Below are 10454 nucleotides of genomic sequence, written 5' to 3'. Positions count from 1 at the left end.
AGTCTTGGTCCTCCATAACACGAATGAATTGTCCTGTTCTGAGGGAGCGAGAGCAATCGCGAATCGTGAATGGCACCTGTTGTCGCAAAATCAATTGTTCCACTTGTCATCTGCTTGGCATTGAAATTTTGAAAGTAAATTTATATTTATGATCCCCACAGCCATAGCAGCTATTTGATTGACATTCTGCTGAGGAACTTGACACATGTTAATGCCAAAATTGCAGATATTAGTGCAATGATGTACAAGTAGAAGCTGGTTTTTAACTAGTAGAGAAACCTTTTTAAAGGTTATGAATTGGAGAAATTCCACTACTATTGCTTACTGATTTTAAACCAAATAGATGAAGTTATTTTTTTTTCATCAAATTGATTTTAAAGAAAATTGGATAATATAGAAATTAGGGATAAAAGAGTTGCCATTTTCTGGAGTTATATATATATATATATATATATATATATATATATATTGAATGTAAATAGATTTATTAGTGAAAAAGAAAAAGGGGGTTTCCATATGTACTGAAAATAAATGAAAAGGGGTAAATTGTTAATAAATGGAGAAATTGCTTTTCCTTCACAAAGTTTGCTATTTTCATATAACTTGAGTACTTAGCTATGAGAAGCTAAACGGTTAGGCTGTGATTGATTTGTAAATGTAATTATTTTTTCTTTTTTTTATATATTTTGATTGAATTTTTTAATTTCACAAGTGAAATGAAGAGATTGATATAGATATATATATTATTTTTTAATTATTTAATTTTAAATATATTTTAAAAATATATGTAATTCTACTTATTTGTAAAATCTAAGAAATCTAATAAAGTGAAATAATTTCTCTGGATAATCTTTTTCCTGAATTGTGGCCAGAAATGTTTTAATACTTTTTTAAAGCCGGCAAAGGGCTTGTTCCAACCCAATCCAACTTGTTTCAGGCCCAATTCAGATAGAATAACAATAGTAAGCAAATCAACACGCAAGTTGTTTGCCGAAAAAGCCCATAAGCTGGGCCTTGGGAGCCTTAATTCGGGCCCAAAGGTTCCCTTCAGACCCTTGTACGATTGCGCTAGACAGACGGAGAGCGTAGATCGGAAAGAACAAATTTCTGTGGTAGATAATGAAGCCAACTCACGAATCCAAGTGAAAACATTTCATTCAAAAATTTAAACGAAATGCTCCAAACTCCAAAAGTCGAAAAACAAAAACAGAAACGCGCGTTTTGAAGATGGCGCCAAATCCAAAAACATCCAAAACTGAATTTCCATTTCCCTCTCTTTTTTTTTTTTTTTTGTTCTACTATTAATTGTTTCCCGCTCTCCGACCTCCGTTTCAATTATTTTCGATTCCGCTTCCTCTCATAAAAGAAAACCCCTCTTTTCATTCTCTTCGTAGTGTAAGAGCAAAGAAAATGGTAGGCGGATCCAAATCGAATCCACCAAAGCCTAGGAAGAGAGTGGACGCTGCTTCAACCGCTGCCCCTGCCGCCTCTCTTGTGCGTGCCAAAGATGGCAGTGCTTTTGCCAAATGGTAAACTCATTCTTTCTCAATCTAAACTTTTATGTTGATTTCCTTTCTGGGTGTTTTAATTTATTTCACGTCCTTGTAGATCCACTGTTAGTTGATGCATTTTGGCCCCTTTAGTTTTGTTTAATTAAATTTTTTTTTTTGTTTTTGGTTTTAAACCGTGAAATTGCAGTGATGAGTGTAACAAAACTGTACCAGTGGCTCTTATTAGTATGCATAACTGTAGCCTGGATACCAAAATCAAAATGAATTTGGGTTAGTCACTTAGTATCCTTGTTCCCTTAATTTGATCCAAGTTAAGTCAATGGTGGTGGGTTTTATTTTTAGTAACTTTTACTTTCTTTTCTTAATTTAGAGGCCCAAGTTATTGAGAAGTCTGCTGAAGTGAAGAAGAAAACTGCAGAAAGGTAATGTCTACTTTCATTGGCTTTCCTTTTTTGCTTTCTTAGGAAGGTTCGTCTTCACTTTTGATTTATCTATGTTTCTTAATATCATACAGAAAGAAGCGTTCATCAACAGAATCAAATTCGAGAAAGCTGAAGAAGTTAAAGAAGGGCAGAGATCCTAATGCCCCCAAACGTCCTCCTACTGCCTTTTTTTTGTTCATGTAATGACACATTGTTCACTTCTTTGGGGGGTTAATTCCATGAGTTGGTGCTATTCAATTGACAGGTTTCTCTTGTTACTTTCCAGGGATGACTTTAGGAAATCTTACAAGGAAGCTAATCCAGATGCAAAGGGTGTTACAGGGGTACACATTTCTCACTGTTGTGATTGAAAGGGTTTTTATTACTTTATAATTTTTTAAATTTGGTTATTAAACATTTCATTAATGAAATTTAGGTTGCAAAGGAAGGTGGTGAGAAATGGAAGTCTATGTCAGAAGAAGTAAGTTCATTTGAATTGGAATTACTTAATTAATTAATGAATTATAATGATGGGTTTTGACCTCAACCTTGATTTAAATCAGGAAAAGAAGCCTTATATTGATAAAGCTGCTGAGCTCAAGGCAGAATACGAGAAGGCTTTGGAGGAAGCCAACAATGCTGACAATGAAAATGAGGACGTAAGGCTTCATTCGCCATGTTCTTCAAAGTTAACATTTGATTTATCTGCTGCTCCTTTTATTTTCCCTTAATTTTTTGCTCAAAATGTTTGAACTTGTTCTTGTTTGTTTAGGAGGAAGGAGGTTCGGAGAAGGAAACATCTGCTTCTGAAAAGGAGAAAGCAGTGTTAGATGATTATTAGTCAGTGGAATAGTTTTTTTCCCGCAAGAATTTCTTGTTTTTATCTTGTGGCTGTTCTGTAAATTTTTGAATGTCCTTTTTAAGCTAATGGATTCTAGCATGTGTCTGGATATGTTTGAGAATCATCATTTTTTCACTTTTCCAATCATGTTATATTGTCTTCTTTGACATGTGAAAGCTGAAACAAGTGCTTCTTTTAAGTAAAGCTCATGTCTTAGCAGTAGTGATACGAAAATTTGATCTTTATTGGTGGACCTCAAATTTTTCTTGTGTCTACGTTTCTTAAGACAAAAGTTCTTTTAGAGTATTGATTTTCCCAATGTAATGGTTATGCTAGCTGGTCGTAGAAACAACCTTGCTTTGGCAGAGTAAAAGTTAAAATGTGCATCGGTGCTGTATATTGAAACAATGTTTTCTTTTCCCATAATCGTAATTATTGATGGAAAATGTAAAAGAAAAATGAACTACCACTGTAAAAACATGACCTATCTCTTTCTCGCATGGGGCAATGCTCAATAGGTCATGAAGGTATCTACTTTGGGCAAATTGAGTCAGCATTTCACTGGCCCATCTCATCTTTCTTTCCCCTACAAGGAGGCAAGGGCTTGCCACATAGGCAGAGATTATGAGCATAAGCTGAAGCAGGGAAGATGTTATAAGGTCGCCCTTGTGGGATCTCTCCACATAGTCTGTTTGCCCTGAAGTTTACATGCCTCATAGCCTTAATACCCAATAAGCTAGTTGGGATTTTTCCACTGAGCCTGTTGATGGAAAGGTCAAGCCATTGAAGTTTCATCAATTGCCCTAAACTTGTGGGAATGGTGCCAGATATCTGGTTCCTTGAAATATCCAGCCTTTCAAGTTCAATGAGATTTGAGATTGAACTGGGGACCTGGCCTGCAATCCTGTTGCTTCCTATATTCAGCACCTTCAAACTCAAGCCTTCAGTAAATTCTGGTATCGTGCGAGAAATGAGGTTATTTGATACATCAATAACCTCCAAAAAGCTGCTTGTTCTGTTATTTAAAATGCTTGAGAGAGACCCTACTATCTGATTTGAATGGAGATGAATGGAGGAAATACCATCTGGCAATCTGAGTTCTGAAAGATCAAACTTGAGTTGGTTATTTGAAAGCTTCAGCTTCTGTAGGCCTGTCATATTTGTGAAGAAAGTGGATATGCTCCCTGTGAGGAAGTTATTGGACAGGTCTATGGAGCTCAGTGAATCAGGTCTTGTAAACTTTGGTAGGGTTCCTCTCAGTTTACAGCCAGCTAGATTTACATCTGAAAGCTGTCTATCCTTGATCCAGTTAGGAACCGTCCCCAAACTGAGGTTGTTGAAGGACAGGTCTATTGACAAAAGTGAAGGAATGCCCCTGCTAGAAATAACTGGTAAAGGATCTGAGAACCCATTTCTAGAAAAATTAAGGGACCAAAGGTTCTGTAATCTTGAAATAGATACTGGAATATGACCTGTAAACTTGTTGCTACTCAGTGAAAGACTAGTGAGAGATTTAAGGTTTCCAATCTGGTCTGGGATAATTCCTGTGAGCTGGTTGTTGCTCAATGATAGGTCCGACAGACTGACCAAGTTGAACATGGAAAGGGGTAGGTGCCCAGATAATTGGTTACTGGAGAGGTCAATAAAGGTAATATTACGAAACTGTCCTAGAAATTCAGGGATAATACCAGAAAATAAATTGAAGCTGAGATCAAAAGACTGCAAATGAAGAAGACTTTTGAATGTAGAAGGGATTGGACCTGTCAAGGAATTTCTTCCTAAATTTATCAGGACAAGGTTTCTCAAATTTCCTAAGCTTGGAGGAACTGCACCCCTGAAATGGTTACCCGCCAATGAAAGAGTTTGGAGAAAGGATAAACGACCTAAACCAGAAGGAATGTTCCCTTGAAGGGAGTTGTCTTCTAGGACCAACTGTGTGAGAAGGGTTAGATTGGAAAAGTTCTCAGGGATTGGACCAGTAATAAGCTTCATTCCACTTATCACCAACACCTCCAAGAATTGCAAACTGCCCAGAGAAGGAGACAAAGTACCCTTCATGTAGAGGCTATTGTCCCTTTCTGGAATTTGCAACGCCAATGCAGTGACCCTTCCTGCTGGATTACACTGAACACCTTCCCAATCTCCTCCACAGCAGTCTCTTCCTATCCATGAAGAGAGACTTTCTGTAGTGTCCTTCAAGATTTTGGCTTTGAAATCAAGAAGAGCAGCTCTATCTACCTCTGAGCAAACTTCTGGTGCTTGTGTGATTGTTCGAGCTACCGATAATGGAAACGCTCCTAGAATCGAACAAATAAGCAAAACCTTAAAAACCCATATGAGAATTTGCATTTTGGAAGGTGGGTCTTGATCAGATCAGAGAGATTGCTGAAAAATATATAGAATTTTCCACTGATATTGGATCTGACAAGAGGAACTTTGAATGGGGAAAAATTATATTCTATCATGAAAAAAGTAAAAATAAGGTTTGCAAAGCAGACATAGGTTTATTCTATTCCTTCACGTAGACAGGAAGGTATAATGATGAAAAAAGAAAGTAGAAAAAGATTCAAAGAGTGAAACGTGAAGAATTATAACTTGGTTGGAAATCTGCTGCACCCTGAACAATGTCCCCCTCTTATTTATAGGATTACAAAAGAAAATGAGATCTCTTACGTTTTACCATCGGAAAGATGAAAAAGGAACGCCCTCTCTCAGTTTAAAGGCATTCACATGGAGAATTGTGACCGTTTGATGAATCACGAGGATCCTAGTTGTATTTGAACGTTGGAGCGCAGCTGATTCAAAATTCTTCACCTTTTTGGTAAATCAATTCACCTCAATATATCATGCTTTAAGTCCACAACTTCTGCTACTATTTTCTTCTGTTTTGACGCCATTAATACTCGTGACAAGGCTCAGCTCTTACCCTCTATGTGGGCTTATAATTTACCAGAAATATTGAAAGTCATCACAAGTGTCAAAACTGTTCAACGTCCCCCTGTTTACTGAGAATTAAAACCCCACAATCTTATTATTTTTCCCGATAATTAAACGGTTAATCAGCTGTTATTCATTGCTCATTCAAGAAATTATCAATCAATTCTAACCGTTATACCTGCTTTTAAATTGAATGACAAAAGTTGGCAAATGTAATTATTAAAAAAATATGGATGGAGATGATGACAAACTTGTAAAGAAGGAATGGTTTAGATTGATTCATAATATTTGAACACCATGTAGTAGCCACTACCCTATAAACTACTCTGAAAGATAAGAAGATTTGCCTTGATTATTGATACTTTTCCTAATTGGGGAAGCTTCCTTTTGCTTCCTGCTTGTTAATCAAGGTGGTTTTCAACTTTTTTTAATCTCCGACAGGGGACTGTCCGTGGCCTTCTGTAGGCTGTGTAGCCTACTGATTTTGCTGATTCCGGGTTGATTTCCTACTACCTTTCGGTAGAAAAGAAGCAAATGCAAGCTTGGATTAACTACTGTAACTTGTTTAATAGGAATGGAAATAAAAATAATTATCTTGAAATAGCACTTTTTGGCGACAAAATCTTTCCTGGATATGTATATGTTTGTCTGAAATGTTGAAATTCATGGAGAAGTTTGTCAACCAATTATTCTGGAATTTTGACTCTTCTATTTCTTCAAGTCACATCTTCTTTCACACATGACCACCCATTTGCTGTATCTTTTCCACATTATTTTCTACTACTACACTATCTAAACTTTATACCTCTAATATATCGGATTCAATTTTTCATTCACTCGACTGAAACTCAAGCATTATATATTTAAATGATTAGAATTTACTTCATCAAAACTTGCATGCTCATAATTTAAAATTTAATTTAATTAATTTATGTAATCATTTTTAAAAAAATGATATTTAAAATTCAAATCGCAACATCAAATTTTTTTTTTTATAAAAAAAATTACATGATTAGTTGAATGCAAATTAATACCAAAATTTCAACGTGATTATTCATGACTAAAGAAATACAAGCAGCTAGAATTTACTCTTAAGATTTTTTCATCATTAAGGAAAAGTATATTTCCAACAGGACGCACCCTTTTCTCTTCATTTAAAATTTGCATGCCTAGCCAACATAATACTAGTTTGAACCTGAAATAATCTTTAAAAAGAAAACTGCTACTATTTCTTTTTCTCCCCCTTTTAACCATTTCTCTTTTGTCGGTTCGGCTAATAAGATTTATAAATATATATAATTTAATATCGTTATGCAATTGCAAACATATAGAAGCTTTATTCTAGGAATTCCCAAAGTTGTTCTTTTGTTTTTGATAATTTACTCTAAAGTGATGATGGTTAAGTTTGCAAAGCATTTCCTGTCAGATTAGTTGTGGCCTACGAACTTATATTTTCTTAATTTAAAAGCTACGGTCCTTTTTACAAGCATTACTCCCATCTTTTTACTTGTTTCCATATGGTGAAGCAATTTATTACATTTGGAAGATGGTGATTCAGTCACATATATGCTTTTGTAATCATACTCTGCTGAATTTGCATATATACCATTTACATTTGTCTTTTAACTGCTGGACTTGTCCAATTGCTTTTATTCCACTATTGCCAAAAGGTTGAGACTTGAGGGTCACTCTCCTGTCCCTTCACATCATTCAGTATTGATATTTTGAAAAAAACAAAAACATGGCAGATGTGTATAATCAATTCTCTCTACTTCAACACTTGATTGTCTACATACAATATAGTTACTTCTTCTTCACTTATTCACAAATTTCATTTTTTTTGGCTTATAAAATGGAAAGTAGCCTTAATTTTTCCGTTTTCTTTACCTATATCATTTTCATGATCTGAACATTAATCTTTCTTTTATAAGACTAATCAATGTCGAGTTTATTTACATCTCTTCCTTACTCTTTGCAATTGGACCAAAAAATATGCATGTAGGGCATCAATAACCTTCACATGCCTAAACAAGTTTTAGACGAATTTACTTTTTTCAAAATGGTTTTAGTTTGAACCTGAATTTAAATCAATTAATTTATAAATTATCTTTAAAAGGTGATATATATCAATCTTTTTCTTATTTTCTTTAAATGATAATTTTTTTTTGTATAAAAAAATTTTAGTTTGGTCTCTAATTATGGGCCCTACTATATAATTTTGAGCTTATGACAAGTTTAAGATTATAAAGAATCACATTCTAAAACCTTCCATTAAGGAGACAATGAAGTGCTGGGTGGTGGTGGTGGTGGTGGACTGCTGGTAGGCCGGGGTCCCCATTCGATCGTTTATGAAAAACAAGAACGTTAATGATTTATTTCTTGATGTTTGTTGTGTTTGGATGAGTTGGATTCGAAACATAACCATTTATGGCGCGTGGTGACTAACCACACGGTTTGCACATATATAATATGCTTGTTGCTTTAAGCATAATCAATGGAAGAAAGCAACGCACAGAAAATAAAACTTGAAAATATATCATCAAATTATTAGTTGGCATCTTTACTTTCGAATTTTTTTCCTTCATTTGAATCTTTTCAATAATTAAAATATGAATGTTAATTAGTTATACATTGATTGTGAGAAAATTTATGATATCGAAATCTAAATAACGCGTTGAACGTATTATTAATTTTCATGTATTAAATATTATAAATATAATTTTTGAGTATTACTATTATTTATTAATCATGTAATATTTTTAATTTTTATGTTCAAATAATATGTCAAATGAAATTTATTAATTTTTGTTTATATTTAAGATTATCAAAAATTAAAATTTGATAATTGATATTAAGAGTCTAACATTCTATTAACAAAAAATTATATACTTAAATATTAAGGTTTTAAAAAATACCAATCAAACCAAAAATGGCTTGTATTAATTATACAATGTAGATTATTATAGATAGTTAAAGCAAAAAAGGAAATTGGGTTGGGTCATGGCTTAGGCTATTTGTGGTGCACTGTAAAAAAAAAAAGCAGAACTAACAGCTATATGTCAAAGAAAATTATTATATATAGCAAAGCAATGATTTTGCTTCATGCAGTTCTAAATTTTAACATGTATATCTAGAACCTAGAATCCAGTGATTACACATTATCAGCACACGCCTTTAATGCAACACATGCAATTTCAAAACCATCAAAATTCCTTAGTGGAATATGAACTGTATTGGTTTCTTTTGCCAGCAAAAAAATTAAAAAAAAAAGAAGCAAATTTGATGATGGGTCATTTGGTTTTTGTAAGTGTTTTTTCAGTTTCACAAATACAAATTAAGATTGAACGAATTAGGTCTGGCGTTGATTGCGCTGGAAAGAGCAATGACCCCACCTGAAATCGACAATGTTTGCTCTGCTGGAGATTTGGGTTTTGGAGTGGTTAAGTTGAAGTTTACAGATATATATTTGGTCCCAATCACAAAAAAGTTTTAGAACATTGTTGTTTTAAATTGGGTGGTTGAGGACCCTACGTTTTGTGGGGGGGTCCAACCATGTTCGATAGCCTAAGGTATCAATCATGATTCGCTTATATTGGAAACATCTTCTCCATATGATAATGTGAAGTGTCTGTTTAAAGAATGTCCGTAACGGGACTTTGAAGTTTGTTTTCTCAATCTTCTTGAAAGAAAGTGTGGGGAAAGGTATTCAAAATCTCTTAGCATCCATATCAGAAGAAGTTTAAAGTTGCTATTTATTAATAATTTTCACTATTATAAGAGATTAAGTTTTTAATGGCATTTTTTTCATGTTTAGCGATATTTATAAGTGTCACTAAAAGATTAGTGGTGTTTGCTAAAAATTATGTAAGAATGTTGTCTATACCTGTGTCAGAAGAAAAACAATGTTTTTAAAAAAACGTCGTTAACTTAACTACATTTTTATCATAAAATACCGCTAAATTTAATGGCTTTTATAATAGAAAGTGCCACTAAATTTGGCGGCCTTTATAATAGAAAGCGCTACTACATTTTAACATTTAGCGATATTTTTAGGCACAAATACTGCTAAATTAAGAAATTTATTTTTTTAATTTTCTTTTAATATTGATTATCATCATTAAATAAAAAATATTAAAAGAAATAAAAATGCACTTAAATTCATAAACTGAATATTATAATACATAATTTATTTCAATGTGGATGGAATACAAAATTTAATACATGCAATAACATTCAAATTATTTTAGTACATTAATCAAAAATAAAAAAGGAATAGAGATAACATCAACAAAAAATTTATACAAATTTTAATCGAATATTTATACATATAGAAACTTATAGTGTAACAGAGGAAGATTAAGTATGTAGCAAATACATTACTTTGCAATATACACAAATGATTATAGATGTCTTTTTTTAGTTCTCTATCTTCTATTGTTGATGGTTTTCATGCACAACGAATCCTTTCAAGTAAGATTAAGTTGTTTCATAAAACACTATAATCTTAAAAAATGAACAAGACAAATGTTACGATGAGATGAAAAACAAACATAATAGACTATTTCAAAATAGTTTCTTAAGGATATCTTGAATGAATTAACAAATTCATATTAACAAGTAACAATTTTTTAGTAATTGTAAAAATATTTTGCTGAAAAAAAAACTAAATCTAAAATTTTATTCATATTTGTAACTAAATTCAACATTCAATTTCAAGTTTTTTAGAAAAAAATCCTATTTCTT

The 10454-nt window shown here is 33.0% G+C and overlaps 2 protein-coding genes across 2 annotated transcripts; one reads left to right on the top strand and one right to left on the bottom strand.

Annotated features, from left to right (window-relative positions):
• The first annotated feature begins 1340 nt into the window (after nt 1–1340).
• LOC111308385 (high mobility group B protein 7-like) lies at nt 1341–2918 on the top strand. Its single transcript, XM_022906707.2, has 8 exons — nt 1341–1529; nt 1699–1781; nt 1882–1933; nt 2026–2133; nt 2220–2277; nt 2370–2414; nt 2497–2592; nt 2706–2918. Exons 1-8 carry the CDS (start codon nt 1411–1413, stop codon nt 2772–2774), a joined length of 630 nt encoding a protein of 209 aa, XP_022762442.2. The 5' UTR covers nt 1341–1410; the 3' UTR covers nt 2775–2918.
• A 231-nt stretch (nt 2919–3149) lies between these two features.
• On the bottom strand, nt 3150–5678 carry LOC111308384 (uncharacterized). Its single transcript, XM_022906706.2, has one exon. The coding sequence runs from the start codon at nt 5121–5123 to the stop codon at nt 3333–3335; it is 1791 nt and encodes a 596-aa protein (XP_022762441.2). The 5' UTR covers nt 5124–5678; the 3' UTR covers nt 3150–3332.
• Nucleotides 5679–10454: the final 4776 nt, after the last annotated feature.

This window comes from Durio zibethinus, chromosome 2, assembly GCF_047325235.1.
Source record: "Durio zibethinus cultivar Kanyao isolate XHJ-2024 chromosome 2, ASM4732523v1, whole genome shotgun sequence".
In the NCBI taxonomy this organism is placed as follows: Eukaryota; Viridiplantae; Streptophyta; class Magnoliopsida; order Malvales; family Malvaceae; genus Durio; species Durio zibethinus.
The sequence above is the reverse complement of the archived record's forward strand: the minus strand, read 5'-3'. Positions and strand labels throughout refer to the sequence as shown.

Excerpts from the sequence above, each read along its gene's own strand:
- LOC111308385 (XM_022906707.2), top strand. The coding sequence starts at position 1,411 with ATGGTAGGCGGATCCAAATCGAATCCACCAAAGCCTAGGAAGAGAGTG. Across the intron at positions 1,530-1,698 it reads GGCAGTGCTTTTGCCAAATG|TGATGAGTGTAACAAAACTG; the intron begins GTAAACTCATTC and ends GTGAAATTGCAG. Across the intron at positions 2,593-2,705 it reads CTGACAATGAAAATGAGGAC|GAGGAAGGAGGTTCGGAGAA; the intron begins GTAAGGCTTCAT and ends TTGTTTGTTTAG.
- LOC111308384 (XM_022906706.2), bottom strand. The coding sequence starts at position 5,123 with ATGCAAATTCTCATATGGGTTTTTAAGGTTTTGCTTATTTGTTCGATT.